This window comes from Trachemys scripta, chromosome 1 (assembly GCF_013100865.1).
Source record: "Trachemys scripta elegans isolate TJP31775 chromosome 1, CAS_Tse_1.0, whole genome shotgun sequence".
NCBI lineage: Eukaryota > Metazoa > Chordata > Testudines > Emydidae > Trachemys > Trachemys scripta.
Genome location: NC_048298.1, coordinates 59,805,303 through 59,826,829, shown reverse-complemented (window position 1 = coordinate 59,826,829; position 21,527 = coordinate 59,805,303). Strand labels below are relative to the sequence as shown.

Here is a 21,527-nt window from a genome sequence, read left to right as displayed (position 1 = left end):
CAGAATGACTCTGATCAGCATGTACAGTACAGCTCATTCAACTGAAACTCATCTCTTTACCCTCCCCCTCCCTACTCATTGTGATCGCTCTGGATTTTGTGATGAGCCTCAAAGGGAGCCCAAGTTAGGAACAGTGTCAGGCAGCGCGCACACACACACGCACAAAGGGAGGGGGTATTTCTCTCCCCTCCCCCCTCTATTAACATCCACTTACCTTTCACTTGACTTTCATACTCCGCTATAATCTCTTTGTCCTTTTTGAATCTGCTTGGTGTGGACATTATCCAGGCGGCGTTTCTCCGACGAGCTCTGAAGCTGGGTCAAATGGTCATAAAGCAGAGCCCCGCGGGCAGCGAGGGGAGCGGCGCCCACACGCGCTAGCCCAGCAGCTGGGGGTGGGTAGGTGGCGACTAGACTAACCCTGGCGCGGGCACCATCTCCTCCAGCCACGGCAAAGAGAGCCCAGCCCCGGGGGCAAGGCGGGGTGGGAGGCAGCCGCGGCGGAAGACCCGCTCCCTCTGCACGGGGCTAGCGCCGAGTCCCACTGCTGCCCCGCACCGCTGTCATGTCTCCACGCACCAGAGGAGGTGGGGTGGGGCGGACAAAGGGTAGGGGCGGCCGGGTCAGCTCCTCAGCAGCCACGGGTTACTCCAGCTGCTGCCGCCGGCTGGGAGAGCACGAGCTGACTAGCCCGAGGCGACAGCCCCACGCGCCGCAACTCCCCAGCTCCGGGCCCGAGGCGGAGAGGCGTCCCTGGGGATAAAGTTCTCGCCTCCGGCGTGTCTCTCCCGCCCCGCGGCGCCCGCTCCCCCTGCTGCTGCTGGTCTGGGGCAGGAACCCGGACTGCGTCTCCGCCGCCAGCCCACAGCCGCCGCTGCCAGCGACCCGCCCACCCCGCCGGCAATGGGCAGGGAGGGAAGCTCGCACGCTACCCCCCGGGCGAGCAAGCGCCGGGCTCTCGGCGTAGAGCGAAGCCTCTGGCGGCCAACCGCAGCCGCCACGCCTTCCCGGCCCCCCAATGGAGGGGAAGGGGGAGGCCCCAGCAAGCTAGGCTGCCCGGCTGCCTCCCGTGGAGCAGCCCAGCCCCGGAGGCTGCTGAGCCAGCCTCGGCTTTGGCAGGGTCGGATCAGCTGCTGCAGCCGGTGTCCGCTCCCGAGAGCATATGGTGAGCGGGTGTGAGCTGGGGAAAGGGGTGTGAGACGGAGATAAGGTGATGGAAAGCCCTTGATCCTGGCGTGGAAAGTTAAATCCACACGCTGCAGCAGCCGCCGTCGCGGCGGAGCCATATGTAGAGGGGAGGAGGAAGGTGGGCAGGCTGGGAAGAGACCATTTAGTTTGAGGATCACGTTTACTTCCCCGCTACAGTCATAGTAAAGCATTGTTTCTTCTTGTTCGTTTTCAGTAGAGGTCACGCCCTCTACCCCTCCACTCCTAGTACCGCAAACGTCGGGCAGCACGAGACACTGGAGGGCTAGGAGGAGCCCAAGAAAACCTGCGAGCTGAATGAAAACGGTTTAATTTCCTGTATCATTAACAACATTTTCTATAACCTCAGTCTCATCAGGCTGCTGCCTTTCTGATACGGCTTATTCACAGCAAGAGCCACATCACTCCACTGGATCTAGGTGTAAGACTAGAGATGGGAAAGCACTTGCATTCGCCAACTCAAATCATAACATATGAATTAACATAAATCGTCATTTGGCAGGTTAGAAGAATACACCACTTTTTTTTTTAATGGATGGGGTGAGAACCACAGGTGCTGACTTTTGTTTTTGCCTGTAGGTACTCCTCTCTAATCCCTCCCTCCACCTTTCCACGGCGAGTGGCAGACCGGGTCTCTGGGGGAAGAGACCAAGAGTGGCAGGACCTGAGAGGGGGAAAGTGGGGAGAGGCCAGGCAGGGCCATGGTCTGGGTGGCTGGTCCCACAAACGATTAATCTGGCCCTGTAGGTGCTGAGCACCCCCTATTTTTTTTCAGTGGGTGCTTGAGCCCCGGAGCACCCACAGAGTCAGCTCCTATGGTGGGAACATCTCTGCAGCAGATTAAGGCCATAGGCACCTAGCTTCCACCAAGTGAGAGAGGGGAAATACAGAAGTCTTTTTAGTAACTTTAGAAGAAATTGTATCTCAGTGCCCCAAAGATCTAAAGGAAAGGAAGAACCGCTGGCAACAGAGAAGATGGGTAGAGGTGGGAGGAATTGAGAATATGCCACTGGCCCACAAATAAAAAAAACCCAGAGTTCAAACTAAAGTATGTGGTTTGTTAACATCACTGGTGTCCACAGACTCTGAAGATACCTCATCTCCCCTCCTCTACCACTTTTGGGAATAGTTCTGGTCCTAATTGCTGAAGTTTTGGGGGGACTGGAAGCTGGTTCACCCTCTGTAACCCTACAAGAGGGCTACATTCTATAGGACTGGTGCAATTTTAGATTATTGGTACAAACTCTGGAGGCAGAATTTTCTTGGAAGCTGGCCCTAGGTCTTCAGGTTACATGAAGAAGAGCTCTGTGTAAGCTCAAAAGCTTGTCTCACTCACCAACAGAAGTTGGTCCAATAAAAGATATTACCTCACCCATCTTGTCTCTCTGTCTTCTCTATGTCATTCATTATTTTCCAAACCTTTGTCATGTCCCCTCTTTTCCCCCTACCAGAGAGTTATCTTACCCAGACTTTATGCATATTGTCAGTCCTGATGGAGCCTAGCTAAAACATCCCTTTCAGCACAGTGAAGGCTATTTTCAAAGTTGTTTCTGAAGCTAATTTAGTTCTGGGTTTGACCTACAAATTATATCCTATATCAAATTATATTCAAAAAGAGACACAAAAGCAGTTAGTTGCTACCTAGCCCTGATTTTCCTCAACACACTTGATGCTCACATTTTGTCTAGTGGCTGCTTGTAGCTATGTCCATCTGTTAGTCAATGACATGCTGAGTCACAGAATGATAGGCCAGATTCACTAGAGTATAGGGTGCCTAACAGATAGGGGATTAGCTGGAAAGATAGCATAATTACGCAAGTGCTGTCTTTTCTTCAGGAAGTCCATCCTTTCTATTTGTCAGCCATGTCTCATGGCTGCCAAAAGCCTTTCTATCCTTGATCACACCTGATTGCACTCAAATTCTCAAATAACAAATAGTAATAATGAAGTAAAAAAAACAATAAAGAGTTCAAGGGCACATATAGTTGCCAACAAGATGGACTATGTTGTCATAAGTATCTAGGAATTCCTTGGGGAACAGAGAGGGTGTCGAACCATAATACAAAAAAATAGCCTGAAGATATTGCGATTGCATAGTCATGTAAGCTGCCTATGCACCAGCCTCATTCCCAAATAATTAGGTGGACACAGCCCCACAGAAGAACACTTGCCCCGTGTAATAGGGCTACCAGACACCTCAGAGGGTTATAGTCACAATTTGTTAGTTTGTTTTTCTCCCTACTTTTAGAGCCTAACAAGAACATTACTATCTTAACCAGAGGACGACAACATTAGTTGGATACCTCCTTTTACCAAAGGTCCAAATAAAAAAAAAATCCCTAATCCCCACACTAAGCCACAGCTAAAAGAGAGAATCTTCCTTTGACCCATTCCAAGTGTCTACACTCACAGGATTGCTTTCTACAGCCAAGAGCCTAGCTGGAAAAACCCCACCAAAAGCACCAGTTCTTACTGTGTTTACAGTCTCCTGCAGAAATATATCTCATTGTTCAGGGGAGAAAAATAACTCCCTTCCCCTAGGCCCACCTATCCGCTCAACCTGTCTCTACTTCTGGAAGCCTCTGGTTCCTTTGCATGCCTTGTTACAAGGCAGAGCTGTCAGTTTTATTGCTCAGTAGTTTGCCACAGTTTGAAACTCTTCTTATCTCCAGGTCTAACAGCTCAGGCGATCTTTAAGGGCTAGCTTCCTCCTTTCTGCCCCAAGAAAGGGTTGAACTCTTTCCTATCTATTTGATCACTGATAAAATGGATGAAGACTCCTTTAAGCCCATTCTTGGTTCACAGAGGGGCAAGGTACACCCGCCCCATCACACCCAGATAGACTACCAATCTGGGCCAGCTCCAGGCACCAGCCTGGCAAGCAGGTGCTTGGGGCGGCCCCTCCGGAGAGGGGTGGCACGTCCAGCTATTTGGTGGCAATTCGGCGGGTGGTCCCTCACTCTGGCTCGGATGGCGGCTTTTTTTTTTCTTTTTTTGGCTGCTTGGGGCAGCCAAAACCCTGGAGTCGGCCCTGCTACCAATAGAAAGTGCATAACAACAGCCATGAAAGAATGAGGAGCTCTAAGCACTTTCACTGGGAAAAGTCAAGAATGAAACTGTAAATGCAAGGTCTGCCTGAGAAATGGTTTGGAATCTAGGCGTTACAGAAGTTATGTCACCTAGCTGCTGCCCACAGTTAGCCCTTGGATAGAAGTGGGACTGCATAGAGGGTGTGCATACGTGTGTTTTGGAGGGAGCTGACAATCATGGATGAATCTACACTAGAAAATTTTGTACCAATTTTCCAGCAATGATGTACCTGGTCAGATCAGGTCTTCATGATGTGGTAGGGAAGGAAAAAAAAAAAAAAAAAAAAAGCTGAGCCCTGCCTACACTACCATTTAAAACACTGCTAACACAAGTACGTGGAAAATGGATACAAAATTTTCTAGCATAGACAAGACAAAGCCCATGGACGTATCTGTTAAAACAGAAGCAGATACATGTGTTTCTCTTAAAGAGCAATTGTCTGTGAAGATACAAATTTCACAGTCTGCCTCCAGAGATCTCTCTCCCATGTGTCAAGATGATTGCTGGTTAATTCAGTATGCTTAGCTCACTTGCTAGTGTGTCAGCAGTGGGAGCCACCTTCCATATATGGGCATAGAGAGATATATGTATGCATGTTCGACGGCAGGCCGGGGAGCCTGCCAAAGTCAGGAGTCAGAGCTCTTTGTGAGCTGCAGAGATAAATTTTGGTTCCTGAATTATGCTGGAACTCCAGGGCAACCAGCATGAGCTGGCCGAAAACCTTGATTTTTTTTTTCAAGGATTGGGAAAGGATTGTGTGTTATTACATGGGCGTAATCTTCTTTTAAGATGTTTCAGGGAGTCAATGAGCTCAAGTCTGGACTAAATTCTGCACTGATTTACATGGCATGCAATCCCACTGCAAAGACTTCAATCATAGAGTGCAAGTCCCACAGAATTTAGGCTTTTATGTTAGCATGGGCTCTATAATACCAGATATGAATATGGGAGAGGAGCTTTAAAGGGAGTAGCAGGTTATTACAGAAAAGCTGTTTTTAAAGAAACAGGGCTTTGAAGGTAGCCTTCTAAATTAATGCTACCTTTAAAAAAGTCTCCATGTTTTTTAACCTATCTCTGGGCCTCATCCTACTCACACAGAAGTTTGTGTAAAGCTCCCTTTGATTTAAATGGAAACTGGATCGGGCTCTAGTTTTCCTTGAACATGGCATTTTTTTATTTCAACCATTAACAATAAAATGGTTTTCTCACTGCCCCCTGTACAGTCCCCCATAAATTAATTTGATAATGGTTAGGTGTTGTCAGACAGAGAGAACACTCCGGCTTTATTCTTCTAAACATTGTATTTGATAAACTTAACATGCTTGTTCCAATATTAATGTGTGTGTATATATATAATTCTCTAAAGAACAGGCACTGGTTTAGCTCATGGCTAGAAATACAGTAGGTTTGATTCTGCTTTCACTTACATGGTGTAAAACTAGTGTAACTCCATACATTTCAACAGATTTATACTTGATTTACACTCATGTAACTGAGAGCAGAAAAAAGCCATCTGTCCAATGCCCTGTCGCAAATTTTGCCTTTGCAACTGAGACAGAGACATTTTTGGATTGATTAAATATTAGGTAAAACTGCTGGTTTCTTCTGGTTGCTCTTTGATGAATTGGGTTGTGGAAGGTTTTAATTTTACTTGTTTGATTATCTACCTTTACACAAAAGCATGCATGAGATTTAGATTATGTGTCGTATGATGAATGTTTAGAACTTTTTTATTATATTATTTTTTATGGCTGTGACAGAGGAATGGAAGGCAAAAGGAAGATGATGTTCAGATTAAGGCACAGTACTGGGAGTTCTGGATACTGGGTTCTAGTTCCATCTCTGCCACAGGTTGACTTGGTGGGATCTGGATTTCACCTTGAACTAAGACCAGATTCTGTTCTTAGTGACATAGGTGTAAAGCTGGAAAAACTATTGACTTCAGTGTCAAAATCTGGTCCTTAATGTATCTTTGTCCCAGTTTTGTCAAATGGGGTTAGTAGAATTTGGCTTCCCAACACTGGTGCTGTGACTCTAAATTAATATTTTTAAGGTGTGTTTACATCTTTGAAAGGGGGATGTTATGGAAAAGTATTACTGTATATTGTTGCAAAGCACACCATTGGATTAGTAATACAAATAAAGTAGGGTGCTGCAGTAGTAGGAAACTGGTACAATACTTGTATACTGTGCTCTTGGTTTCCACCTAAACATATAGGATTAACTAATCTACTCCAACAGAGAACTGGGTTTTTTTAATTACTAGAATAAACACACACATCTGTATGGTAAAGCAAAGATGTGTTTAAACAGACAGCAGTTCCTACAATACCTCATGAATATAAATACAAAAAAAAGGAAAAACAGCATGGCACTCTGGCTTTTGTCTGCTTGAAAACTTCATTATTGTATTTCATTTGCATGTCCTGATGAACGGTTACAGTATTTGCTCGCCTGTGCTACTAACAAAAATAGACCCTATAGCTGATTGCTCTTCGTGGAAGATCCCTGCAATATTCTCTGTGTAATACAAAATGTAACACATTAACCCCCTTCGGTAACAAAACCGGACACTAATTTTCTTTAGACTGAAAAGGAGACAGAAATAATTAATTATGCTTTAAAATTATACTCAATCAATCATCTTACTGTTGGACATAGTCTCTAAATGAAAGAACAAAGCTTGAATTAAACAATGAAACATTTGAGGGGTATTGCAAAAATGATGACAGTCTAGATGCAGTGTTAAATTGAGAGCTTGTTTAATGTTTGTCACAGATAAGATGAGCATTTGTAGAGAATAAAATTGTATTTACTTGCAAGTGAGATTATTTCAGTAAACTCTGTTTAAGATTTAAATCTAGCAAGATTTCCTGTCCTCCCATTGAGTGGGACAGATGTTGCACAGTATGTATATAAATACTGCAGACACTAGGGATGAAATCCTGCCCCTTTGAAGTCAATGGGAGTTTTGCCATTGACTTCAGTGGGGCTAGAATTTCACACCAGAAGAAACAAGAGAAAACAGACTCCAAAGCATACAATTAGCCTTTTATAAAAATGGCCCAAGCAACAAAATTAGGATCTGGTACTCCTGGTACTCTGATCAGATTTTTTGTTTCAAGCACATCTCAGGTCCTGAGTGTCACAAAATTCAATGTTCAAATATGGGAACCTTAACAAGAAGTCCATATCCTGTATTTGGATGCTCATATCAGTACATAGGTGTGTACATACTTGTTTTACATGGCAAAGTGTGGATATGAAAATCCCATTTGTTAGCCAACACATGTTATATGCATACACCACATTAACAGGTATAGTGTAATACTATTGTACTAAATGTTGTGATTAGACTCTTAACAATTAACTAATAAATAATATAGAGTGGAAGTAGGGACTGATGTGAAGTTAAAACTAGGCTCTGAAATGAGGAACAGGCAAGAACTCTGTACTCTAGTCTAGGGCAACCATAAGATATGGGCCTGCTGCAGGAATTAATGGGTGAAATACTTTCGCCTATTTTGTATAGGAGATCTTACTAGAAGAGCATAATGATCCCTTCTAGCCTTTAAATCTATAAGCCCATGAAACTGCAACTGCCACACATTTAGAAGAGGAAAATATATAACAAAATGCTGAATTAATTAAATGTAGGTAAAGTGGGGGCATTCATACCTAACTGAAGCATTGTTTTGGTAGATATGTAAATATTCTGAAAATCAGTGTGGGTTTTATTAAAAGTATGGCTATTAATTTTAATATTCTGCTTACTACATAAAACACGGTCACAGGGCTGTCCCTTGAAGGAAATCAGATGACCAGCCTAGTTATGTCAGATTCCCCTGAATGGAATGAGCTAACCCAGGTCCACCTGGGGACAGTTAACTGCCTCAGTAGCTGTAAAGCAGTTAAATAAGTAAGGAGCACCTGGGCCTAAAAAAGAAAAAAGTTTAGGAAAGCTTGGTTGGCAAAAGCTCCTAGGAAGCATGTTATAGCCAAAAGTTCACTAGACAAAGAAGGAGGGGAAAGATTGTAAAAGTTATGCAGGCAGGGAGGTGTGAGCTGCAAGCTGCAGAGCTCTGCAGACAGTGGAGAAACCGGAGGCCTTACAGCAGAAGGAGCTGCTGCTGGTATCCAGAGATTTTTGTTTTGGGACTTCTAAGTTTTATCTGGGCTCTGAGGTAAGAGCCTTGAAACCCTTGAGTAAATGCTCCTTTCAGAAGGTTTTATTAAAAGAAAATATACTGCTGTAAAGTAGAATGGTTGGCTTCCCTTGGTAAGGCTGTTTAAGTGACCTTATCCTTACCTCATTAAGGAGGGGAAATGGAGGCAGGCCACAGCAGAGTCAGGATGACACACACACACACACACACACACACACACCAATTTCCTGTTTGTGATCCTGCTGGAAAGCATTCCTACTAGCATACCAATTTAAAAGAGGACTTGGGAAAAGTGTTATTGAACAGGCTCCATTTTCCCATATTTTCTCCCTCCTCATTTGCCTACAAAAAGTGTAATAAATGTTGATGGAGAGAACAAAAAACAAAGTGAGTAGACTGATGCTGTATAGTGATAAGTACCACTTGTGCAGTCCAGCCCTATGATTGTACAATAGGATTTATAATCTGTATAAAGAGAATTAACATTCATGGAGGCTTCTGAAGTTTGAATACACTGAAAGGGAAAATGAAGAGTCTATATAGGTCCTAGAAGTGTATTCAGAGACATTAGGTTTAGATGAATATTCAGATGTAGAGAGAGAAATGACTTAGGCAAAAAACTTCTAATCCATATTGCTTTTGATGTTTGTTTGTTTTGTTTTTTTACCCACTTGCAAACCTTCCTAGGATGCCTCTTTTTCCCTTGGGGAGCCTCTCTCTACAACAAACCTGCTTCTAGGGAAAAAAAAAAATCTATCCTTTCCCAGCTGGGATATTATTTTGAGCTTCATTCCTCTCCTTGTCCAGGGAAGGATCAGCCTGTTGAGACTCAGACTCCTTTTGAACCCCACTTAAGAGTGGACTCTGGCAAGGCAGTGGAATCTTCAAACCTCTCCTCTGAGGACAAGCTGCTGCCTTCAGCTGACAAAGGATTGAGGATATTTCCCAGACTGCTGTTCACAGGGAAAGCAGATGAGGCGGAGCTATACTCTTTCTGGCTGCGAGTTATGACATTAACCTGCTTAGACATGGCTAAAATATCATTATGTATTAAAATATCAGCATGAAGTGGATTTCTAATGCCTACAACCAGGGACGCTGGAACCTCAGTAGAAGTGGGAGAGGGCACAGGCCGAGGGCTGCTCTTTGGTACCCTGGCACCCTGTCCAGGGCAGATGGAGGGTTCAAGGCTCCCTACAGTGGGCCAGGCTTCCTGGGCAGCTCTTACCACTGATCAGCTCCCCTGCTGCGAAGCACAGCCCCTGCCTATGCCACTCCGGCCTGAGGCTTGCAGTTTTGGGGGGCAACATGGCCCTCTGACCTCCCAAACGATACCATGTTAAAAAGGTGGTCATGGCCTTCCCACTTTTAAAAGTGTGGGGGGCCATGCCCCGGTTCTGGCGTCCCTGTCTAAGAAAATATCTCCTTGAAAATCCTCATGCTTGGTAGTGTGAGTTGTCGGGTTACCTTAAGTTTAGTGCAAATTTGGCTTTATATGGCTAGGAGTCCTATAATTATGGCTAACAACCTGCCTTCCATTAGGATGGGGGTTTTTTAAATCTGGCCTCCCTTGGCTCCCTTCTGGACGCCCGGGCCCTGGCAATTTGTACCGGCTTTCCCCCCCCCCCGCCCCCCTCCGTCAACCCTGGTGTCAGGCTGTCTAGAGAGGTTCACGAGAGTGAGTACCAGCTTCAGGGCAGACTGTGAAGAAGTAGGGCACAAACCCCAAACAGGCTGTGAGTTTTATACTTAGATTTTACAATCAAGTAACAAGTGTGAACTCCTTAAGTACTATAATGACCTTAACATGGAGTCACGGACAGACCCCTTGAGTACTCCAGGCTATCTTGCCGTGTGATAAATGGTCCCTTACACCAAAAATCATAATATTGAGTCCCAACGGACCAGCCACTTATCCCAGGTCAATTGCACAAGAAGCACATGGCATTGGCAACTGTCGGAAGACAAGATACTGGGCTAGATGGACCTTTGGTCTGACCCAGTATGACCATTAGATCCTATATCAAAGACAACACATGAAGCCAATCTTGTAATAAATTAACTAAATATTTATTAAATAGAAAAAAGATGGGTTTATTAAAAGGTTAAGGCAGGTAAACACAGACACACATGAGTTACAGTTTTAGGTTCCAAAAGGTAATAGCGGCTGTTGTAATATGCAAGCTCTGTAAGTTCTCTAGGGCTAAACCAGGCCAAACAGTTGGGGATCCCTTGCTTATGCTTAGAAATCTTCATGCTTCAGTGTTCAAGTAGCATAGAGATAATTTCTTCTTGACAAGGATTTCCTTTCCCCAGAGTTCAAGCTGATGGGATGAGTGCTTGTGCAGGTCTCTTCTTCGTGGATGTTGGGTGGGCAATCAATGAAGTCTTTTCTCCATTGATATTCCACAATGGCTTGTCTGATGTCTGAACATTCTTTTGTTGGGCAGGAGATGACACCTCTTCTGGTAAATTAGTATTTCACACTTGATAATGATTCTCTCCTGTTTGATGACTTACACAATTACAGAGCAAACACTTACATATTACCTTTATAATGTGGGATACAGATATTGCCAGTGAGATTAATGCATATAGCAACTCACAAAGTTATAGTGTCTAAGCACTAAACAAACTATTATAAATCGAATACCTATTTTAACAATACTAACACACAGGTGAGCCAGACTAGTTTACAGCTATGCATTTGTCAGTGTTCAGTGGAGCCTAGGGCCTTGGCACGAGGTGTCACCTGGTCTGCCAATGTCACAGATGCTTACTGTGAGGACTGACTGATTCAGGAGATTGCTAGTGGGACACAAAGCCTTCTAATAGTAGGAATTTGTGTAGAGTTTAAACTGAAAATAACTGAAAGTAGTTTCCCTCTGACATATTGAATGACCTACTGCACGTAAAATGAACTGGTGGTTTTAGTGTAGTAGAGTGCGGTTCTCATCACAGAAAGTATCCTCCTCAGAAAAGGCCAAGGATGTAATTGGCTTGAGATGAAGATCCTACTGCTGTGGGTAGGCGAGGATTTCAGCCCACAGGGTTGTCAAACTGGTACTTCATATAAACATTAAGTTTGTTTTAAAATAAAAGATGCATATTTTATTTGTTTTAAGGGGCTTTTTGTCTGAGGAAATTAATGAAATTTAGCATAATTGGTACATTGATATTTAGTTTTCCAGTTGTAACATGTAGTTTAGTGTTAACTTTGTTCACTTTAAGTGGCGCTAATAGGACTAATGACCTAATAAAAAGCATAAGATATTCACACCACTTTTCATGTATTTAAGTATATTATTCCTTTTTCATACAACACTTCTATTCACTTCCCCATTAGTAATTACAGAGAGGAATGGCTTCTGAATAATTCCTCCCCATGCAACAACAGACTGAGGCAACCTTGCCATTTGAAATGTACAAGTAATTGTGTTCACAACTGCATTTTGCATTCTGTGCTGCTGGCCCACGCCTCCTCAATTCATGCTGTGTGCCTTTGGAACTTCAATATTGTAATTTGTATTTTGATACTATAAAAATTAGTAGACAAACAAGCACTTAAATGTTCATGCCTTGTTTTGGCTCTTTATCTCGCCTTATTCTCAAACAACTCGATTGTACATAGAGGCATGGGCATCTTCCTGGTTTAGCTTTTCATCCCAGGCCTAATGGGAGAACAGTGAGTTTTTGAGCTCTTCCAAATGAGCCTAATGGGCCATGTTAGCAGTAATTCAAATCTCTGATGAGCAGGTAATTACAGTTCTAATAATAGCCATTGGTTTTACATTTTCCATTTGCTTTGTTTGCTTCCTCAGTTCTCAGCTAAAAATGAAAAACTTCTGCTGCTTAGCAGTCCTCCCAACATTGTGATGCTAATGGTTCTGGGATGTGAACATTAAAAGTTAAATCAAATTCTAAAGGAGAAAAAACCCTATGTGCTCAAAGCAACACCAACACATTAAAAATGATGTATTTTAAAAGAATTATTAATAACCATGTAGATAACTAAAGGCTCCATCATGCTACCATTACCAGACTCCATTTCAAGTGCTTGCATGAATAACGGTTGCAGGAATGTGCCAAGACATTAGGTAGAGGATCAAACTCCTGGTCTATGGGCTGACTTTTTCGCACTTGAAGTCCTCCGAAGAGATTCAGATTCCTCAGAATATCAGCTTTCTATCTACTATAACTGTGAAGAAAGCCTTCTGAATGTGAACCAGTGTAGCGCTGTTGTTGCCCACCACAGTAGCTGGAGGATTGTGAACCATCCTAATTTATCCCAATGGGGTATTAATTCTGAAGCCCAATGATGGTACTTTCAATGTCAACATAGTTCATTTTAGCAGGAATATCTGCTTACTGTGCTTATTCATTATTGTGGGATGCAGTGTAGGAGAGAGGGAGTGCATGCAGCCTTAGCCTATCAGTCTAAAAAATTGCACTGCTATAAATGATGGACCCAGCTGTGCCATCTTTTCTCTGAGTCAGTATCTGGGCTTACCCTTTGCCTGAGCCCTGGCCTAAGGCTGTCTGGGCTTACCTGTTGGGCACGGTGAGTGGAGAAGAAAAAGCTGTTTCTCTAGTACCTTGTCTTCTGCCATTAGGGGATGCTAAGCAGCAAACAGGAGGAGGGCACGAGAAAATAACTCTCTCCCGTGCTCAGTATTCAGTGCACCACAATGGTGAGCTAGGAGAGAGGCACAAAGGCACTTCATAATCATGGCTCATCACTAAAAATGTAATGTGTCCCTCCTCTCCACAGAGAGTTTACATTCTGCCTTAGATTAAAACTGAAAGAATTAGTATCTAATTTTCTTTTAATCTTTTATGATGTTTAAATTTCTCTCAGTTTTGCCTTTTTTTCCCCTTACTGGTGTTCACTAGCCTGATATTTGCAACCCAAACATTGTAGTATTATAGGGGGTAGTTAATTTCCAGCAAAACGTTTTCATTAGACTGTCCCTCTCTCTCTCTCACACACACACACACGTTTCCGTTGATGTTAAGCCTTAATGTTATCCAGTCTAAATTCAGGGCCGTATCTGAACTGACAATATCTGTGTAACAATAGCCATAGTTTTCAGAAGAGTACAAGATCTATTATCTGTGAAATATTTTCTGTGGAACCACAGTACAACTGCCAAGTGATGGTATGTTCATATTCTCCCACATACATTTCAGGTGTCACAGCTCCCTCATGTGGAAAGATAATGGAAGTGGGCTCATGTCAGAAGAGTGTTCCCACAAATCTCAAAAAATGAAAATAATTGGAGACTTTTTCTTCAAGTAGCTGATTTTCCCCAATCCCCTGAAATGAGAATATTTAACTAAAAGCCTTGTATGTAAACTAGGCAAGCTAGCCTTCAAGGCCCAATTTTCCATGCAGAATATTGGGCTGAAAATGTTGTAGTTAGGCAATAGCTCAGCATATGGGAATTTGAGTCAGGTATAATGGTGGCAGCAGCAGGGGAGACAACACCAGCACTATATAACTCATGTGCATTGGTATATGTTCTCAGTGTACATGGGATGTTGCCTGGCAACTGTAGAGTTTCATGTTTGTTCACAGCTCTGTCAACTTAAAGTGTTTTTAATTGTCTTTGTGGGTACCACAGAGACATGACCCCAAGCGTGAGAACAGCCAATCCCTTTGATCACCTCAAAAATGACATTTATTGAAAGAATAATTTTCATTTACACATCATCTATACCTTTTCTCATGCAAAGATCCAGTGTTTCAGCTGTTGTTCCAAGTACCTAATTACAATAGTGCAGCTCCAGCATAACTCTCCAGCAGCTGTTTTCTTCACACAAAATATTCCAGGAATCATAGGATACATAAAGTTCTTCATGTAATCACAGGATGCAGCTCCTTTTTTATTCCCCTCCATCAGTTTCTGCTCACATATTCCTACTCACAGAGTGCAAAAATGAGAAGCTGCTCTTCAAGCATCTTTGTGGCTTGGGACCCCGCTTTTTCTAGGCAGAAAGCAGCAACGTGAATAAGTCAGTTGTCCCTGTCCCATCTCAATAGCTAAATGTATGGTATCATTCATATGGATCTGACCTCTGTAACTCAGTTTTGGAGGGAAAACTCTTTGAAGGCACAAAGTATAAAATAACTTCCACAAATGGAAAACTTCCTAGTTTGAGTTCTTCTTCCTTGTCTTTAATAGGGTCCTCCCTTCTACTGGTTGGTTTCCAAACACGCGCAGGGGTTCTCATACTGGGGGTCATGACCCCTCAGGGGGCCACAAGGTTATTATGTGGGGGTTGTAAGCTGTCAGCCTCCACCCCAAATCCCACTTCGCCTCCAGCATTTATAATGGTGTTAAATATAAAAAAATGTGTTTTTAATTTATAATGGGGGATCGCACTCAGAAGCTTTCTGTGTGAAAGGGGTCACCAATATAAAAGTTTGAGATCCACTGCGCTAGGGGTCACAGCACCTATGAAAGTTATGGGCCTGATTTTAAGAATAAAATTCCATTTGACTTCAATTGGAGTTGTGAGCTAAGGACTTCTGAGAAGTTAGTCTCTACATGTACAATGGCCGAGAGTACTTGTACACTAGACATAGTTTACAGTAGCTTAAAAAAGACAAAACATTTGAACATTTTTGCAAAATGTATTTTGGAATTAAAATTCCTATGTATATTTTAATGAGATGAACTACTGATATCTGTGAAGAGACATTATTTTAACACCTAGTCACCAACCATCTATGTGGTTTGCACAAACTATTCTCAGACAAAATCCAGATGTTAAGGTGTTTCCATTTAATTTTCTTTCGGAGGCGAGGGAATTGCTTTAAAAGATGATCTGCTGGGTGCCTTTGTCTGTCTTGTGTACTGAGTCCCTACTGGGAGTTTGCTCCTTCATGATTACATGGCTGTTAAGGCAGTTGGCCTACACTCAAATAATTGACAGCTGGATCACCCTCTCCTATGAAAATAGCTATGGGAGGTGGGATGGGAGAAGGAAGGCTACATTGGGATTCCTTCATGGAATTTTCCCCAAATCATGTCATTGGGGAATGAGAGGGAGAGATGTGGAAGGAACCTCTGGAACACCCTGCAGATCCCTAAGACCATGAGCACTGGCTCTGGTGCCCACTAAGGCAAGCTGGCTTCACTGGAGCCATTGGGGGCTCCCCTGACTGCAGCTTCTCCTGGGACTCTGGGGAAAGGATAATGAAGCTTGAAGATGGATTACCTTTTTCTGGTAAGATATACTAAGCTGTTAAGGAGACAATGGCTCTACCCAGGGCTGCCCATTTGCCACCATGTGCCCTGTGATACCTTAGTAGGAGGGGATGTGCCATGACAGTAGCTGACACATCCTTCCACAGAGATCTGCAGGATCCCTTTCACATGCAGATCAGAGGAAACCAATTTGGGTTGTAATCAATAGTTAAGCCAGTAATTAATTATCAGAGGATACTTCTTTAGAATGGTTTTCATGGTGAAAGGATAAAGAGATAATTAAAATACTCTTGGGGACTAACATGCACCACATTAAATACATGATAATTCAGGATAGTGAAGTAGAATCATAGAAATGTAAAGCTGAAAGGGACCTCAATAAATTACTTATTTTATCCCCCCTGCACTGAGGCAGGACCATCCCTGCCTGACAGGTGTTTGTCTAACCTGCTCTTAAAAATCTCCAAGGATAAGGATTCTATAACATCACCAGGAAACCTATTCCAGTGCTTAACTATCATATAGTTAGAAACTTTTTCCTAATATCCAAACTAAATCTTCCTGGCTGTAAATGCAGCCAATTGCTTCTTGTCCTATTCTTGGTGGACATGGAGAACAAGTGTCCACTGTCCTCTTTACAATAACCTTTATCATATTTGAAGACTGTTATCACGCACCCCCCCCCCAGCCTTTGCTTCTCTACACTAACCATGCCCAATTCTTTCAATCTTTGAAATCTGAGCTAATTAGGCAAAAAGTCAGGAAAGGCAATTACCACCAAATAGAAATGTGTCAACTATTTATTGAATAGTTAACCTGTAGGTGATGTAATAAAAAGGTCTTTATATTAAAATTGGACATATTGCACAGGATGGCTCACTTCAGGGAACCACAAATCAAGTTTACATTGTAGAACTCTGCACTCATGGTAGGCTCCACAGGAATACTAGTGATTGTTCTTGCAGTTTACCAGACGCTAGTGTAGTATTGTGATGATCATCATGATCTTCTGATAGTAGCAATGATCCGTGCAATTAACAACTTTTTCCTTCTTCTGCATGACAGTATGTTGCTATTTGATATATTTGCTTTGCTATACTTTCTTCTCTATATCTTCATTTTTCTCTTCTTTCCCTTAGTTTAATCCTTGTTTTCTTCCATTTTGGTCAGATGTAGTGCAGGACAAAATGATGCCACTGACTTCACTATTAAGAAACTTTATTTTCTTCTAGATCAGCCCCCCCACCCCAAATTAGGCATTATACAAAACAGATACCACCCTTAAAGGAGTATTGCATTTAGTCATTATGGGAATGATTTGAAGCCTGTTGAAATAAATTGGAATAGTTCTATTGACTTCAGGGAGCTTTATATCAGGTCAGAATGGATGTCACAGAAGTAGTGGGCGAGATAGATATTTTGCTAACTACATTTCTTAGGAGTATTTAATAATCTCCAGCATTATTCCATTATATGAATCATTCAGCTGTGCAAAGATGCAATGAAAATTTACAAGCCGAGGCACAAAAACCTATTTGGCCTGTTTGCCGTGATGAAAAAGTTTAATGATATTTTACTCACACATCAAAAAAATTACTTGCCATGGGGAAGTATAATTTTGCCAGATTTCCATCACCCTTCCAATAAAAGAAGGTGATATTGGAAAAAAAATCATGTTGCTTTTATTAGCTTTTGGTCTTTTTATTAGCAAAGGATCAATATATGAATGCTCTATAACAGTTATTAGCTCCTATGTATATACTTGAAAAGTGGAAGGAAACTGTGTTTTGATATTACTTCATATAAATAAATAAAATAAATCTATATACAATCATCATTTGACACTGTAGTCTTACAGTCAGAAATACCATTCTGATTAACCTTTTCAGTAGATCAGATGAACTTTTACTGTGGGATTATTATTTTGAAAATGAACATTCAGAAGTTTGTATATTATGTACTTATTCAAACTCTGGACATTTTGTTGCAATTGGCTCTGCCAATGGAAGATGAAGCCAATGGTTTTCAGTGGGAGCAGAATCAAAGGGAACATGTGGGTTAAGAAAAAAAATATGCTTGGGTAAGAGGTGCTCTATATTCCTAAATGTTCTGTGTAGTTAATATTTTTGGGGGTAGATCCTAGATACCTTCAGCTGTGCTGTCAACCAGTAAAAATATTAAGCTAGTGGACAGTCACTTTGTCTTGTCATGCCAAAGCCATATAATTTTTATTTTGATTGGTATATGTATTTTTTTAAAAAGCACATTCTTTTATATTTAACATAGACCACTAAGTGCCTTTTTAAAACCTTCACCACCCTCTGAAGTTTGCCATCTTCATTCTTGCTTTAGAGTACTTAAAACTCTAATTACAGTTTAGTCATGCCACGAAAAGAAGATTACACAGGAAAAAGTGGAGAGCCTGGAAAGTGGTGAAGAACTCCTCTAAAAATACATGGAACCCTCATAACCCCTTTTTTTAATTGCCCCTCCCAAAAATACCAGGGTTGAACTGAGGGAGGGGGCAGAGAGTATGTAGGTGGTTGTGCTATGTGGACACTGTCAATGCAACTAGTTAGGAGGAAACTCTGACCATATGGTAGTATCACATCTTTAAAATCCAATTTGAATATGGTAAGATTAATAAATGAAAAGTGATTCAAAAATGCTACTTGACTTGGTCAGAAAACTCTGAATATGCTTGAGGGGAGGGGGGGAGGAGAAGAAAGGTATTTGAATGTTTAAAAATTAAAGAGAAGCAGCTTTGCCTACAATCCTTCTGACAAAGTTGTTAGGCAATATTGCATGCCAGCGTACTCTGTAATTTTCACATATTGAAGGGTTATTTAAAACTGATGATAAAAAGCTATTGTGCAAGAGGAATAATGTTCTACAGTACAATTTGGAAAACCGAGGAAGCAAACAATCTCAAAAACACACTCTCTTAACCTCACTGGAAGTCTCCACACCAAAGGATTAGTTTAGCAAACTGAAATGGATATTTCATATTTTTCTTACTTGACTAACGCCCTTTGGGGGTTAGTAATGGGAAACTCCACCCTACATAAATGCAACTTTATTCTCTGCAAGAGATACTCAAGTGGTTTCAAAGTAATCTGGAAATCCTTTGTGCTCAACCTCTAGTAAGTTTGATGCTGCTGTGTTCAAAAGGATACTTCTCCAACTTTAGCTTTTGCTGAAGGAAGGGGCATGCTGTGCAAAACTCTTATTTTGTGTGGGTGTTGTTAATTATTAGAACCTCTGATAAGCTCTTCTTTGTAGATAAATAGTAGAGTGAGGACAAATGTGAATGATTTTCTTCACAGCACCAGGTATGAGAAGGAAAGTGCTATGTCCTATATACTAATACCCTAATGAAATTTTAGCTTTTTCCAGACTGAACATACAGGGTGACACTTTATCCCAGCAGCCATTTACTGTTATCATCTTTACACTTGTCTTTTCCCTGTACGACTCTGCAGGTTGTTTTTGATTTAGTTCAGGAGTCTCCTAGGTTAGGTAAAGATCAGAGAGCAGCTCCTGTTCCTTCCTAAGAATACTTTTCATTCTCTCCCACAATCTATGTGCTGTATTTTTATTGCTTCCTCCACTTCAGCAGAGGATGGGGTGCAGCTCTCTCTTTCACCTCCCCAGTGGTTTAACAAGCCCCAACTGCCAACTGTTTATTCCAAGCCTGGAATCCCAGGCCGTCTTCATGAATAATTGTTCCTTTCCTACCCAACTCTGGCACATACACCCCCATCACTGAAATAGATTCTGCTGCTCCATCATATAGCCACCCCTCTTCCCTCCTTGGTCCCCACAAGGGATTGTTGTGTTCCATGTGGAAGAGGGGGCAAGGGCATGGACACTCAGTGTGGCATATCCCACTTTGCAACAGCAGCAAAAATTATGCAATTTGCATTGTAAACTGTGTTTCCAGAGCAGCAGTCACTCCCACTCCATGGCTTTCAAAGACCACAGGACAGGTTAGAGCACAGGAGTACTAAGCAGAGCTCTGTGAGCCATGCTGACAGTCATGGGAGAGTAGTGTCAGAGAAGGCTCAGGAGGAAAGGGACTCCCCTTCCTCCTTATAGCTTGAGAGTCAAAGAGTCTTCCATTTGTATCGCTGAAAATCACAGGCCTGTATCAGTACCTGGATCCACACAGTTGCTGGATGATGAAGCAGATTGCTATCTCTTCTAGAGAGGTGCATTTCAGGAGGCTTGCATTCTCCTGCTGTGTAGTTTGAAGGGTGGAGGGGAGTATACAGTCCTATTCATTCTTTTGTGGCCCTACCACAGATAGTGACCAGCCCAGATCCTCAAAGATATTTAGGCATTCAACTCCCCATAGGATTTAGGTGCCTAAATACCACTGAGAATCTGGGGCAAAGTGCTTAAAATATATGTGTGATTTGCTGATAGTTAACAAGGAGCAGAAAACATTTAATTTCTCAGTACAGTGTTCCCATCTATGTATGTATTATCTAAAGTACTTATATGGCCTCCATCATGGTAGTGTCTGAGCACCTCATAATCTCCTAGTGCATTTATCCTCTCAAAGCCCCTGGGACATAGGGCAGCATTATTTTGCAGATGGGGAACTTAGGCACAGAGAAACAAAGTGACTTGCCCAAGGTCACAGGACATCTGTAGTGGAGCAGCAAACAGAGCCCAGGTCTGCCAACTCCTATGCTAGCACCCTACTCACTGGACAGATCTTCCTCTCCCAGATGCTCAGCTAATAAAAAGATACATTTGATTAATTATAATCTGTTCTTCTCTGAACTCATTGGCCTTTCATCTTGGGCAATAAAATGGAAAACATCTTTTCAATGGCAACAGTTGGGGGGGGAGCTTTATTGTTTGTTTCAGGCCCTTAAACATTAAGATGTGATGGGCAGCGCACTATGATCTAAAAACAGGCTTCGTAGTTGCTATGCCCAAGGCTGGAGGTCAAATGCTATTAACCAACAAGGTGTCATTATTAGATTATACATATCCTGTCATGTCTTATTGCTGTTATGTAGTACTAGTTTCTAAAGAAAAATATGCAACATGAGAAATATTTCCAAGATGAGATGACTGTTTAAATCACCTATAATGTTACATTCAAGAATAATAGTTCCAAACAGCTGGAAAGCAGTAACAATAAACCTATTGACTTTTAAGGTCCTATTAGGGTATCACAACGATACACCAGGATGATCCCTCAGAGGCAAAGAGACCCTCCCTTATATATGTGCTCCAGAAGCAGGGCCCTAAACAATGGCTGTCTGATCTGTCCTCAAACTATCCATGTTTATGTGACAGTCCTTTAATTTCACACTTGGGGCTTGGTTTTCTTTGTATTAGTGGTCAAACCACCAGCCTTTCCTGTTGGGGTATTTTCCTTAGCTCCGTGGCTGTCCCCCTAGACCTCTCCTCTTCCCAGGCTCATCAAAAGGAAGTGGAGAGACCCCACAGCACTTCCTATTTCATTTAAGTCTCCCTCATCTCACTAAGGGTACATCTACACTACAGCGGGGAGTCGATTTAAGATACGCAAATTCAGCTACGTGAATAGCGTAGCTGAATTCGACGTATTACAGCCGACTTACCCCGTTGTGAGGACGGCGGCAAAATCGACTTCTGCCGCTTTTTGTCGGCGGCGCTTACTACCACCTCCGCTGGTGGAGTTAGAGCGCCGATTCGGGGATCGATTGTCGCGTCCCGACGGAACGCGATAAATCGATCCCCGAGAGGTCGATTTCTACCCGCCGATTCAGGCGGGTAGTATAGACCAGGCCTAAGCAAAAGGGAGTTTTTATATACACAGCTTATTTCCCAGCATTCCTTACTGTGAGGC

The 21,527-nt window shown here is 42.5% G+C and overlaps 1 protein-coding gene across 2 annotated transcripts in view; it reads right to left on the bottom strand.

The window, feature by feature from the left end:
- The window catches only part of SRGAP1 (SLIT-ROBO Rho GTPase activating protein 1), a 248,040-nt gene extending 247,160 nt beyond the window's left edge, over window positions 1–880 (bottom strand). The window contains exon 1 of one of the 2 annotated variants that reach the window (XM_034770526.1): window positions 215–880. In XM_034770526.1, coding sequence (XP_034626417.1) covers window positions 215–281 — 67 coding nt within the window. In that variant the 5' untranslated portion in view covers window positions 282–880. The remainder of the gene's footprint in view (window positions 1–214) is intronic. The other variant, XM_034770517.1, reaches the window with a different exon arrangement.
- Between the last annotated feature and the right edge of the window lie 20,647 nt (window positions 881–21,527).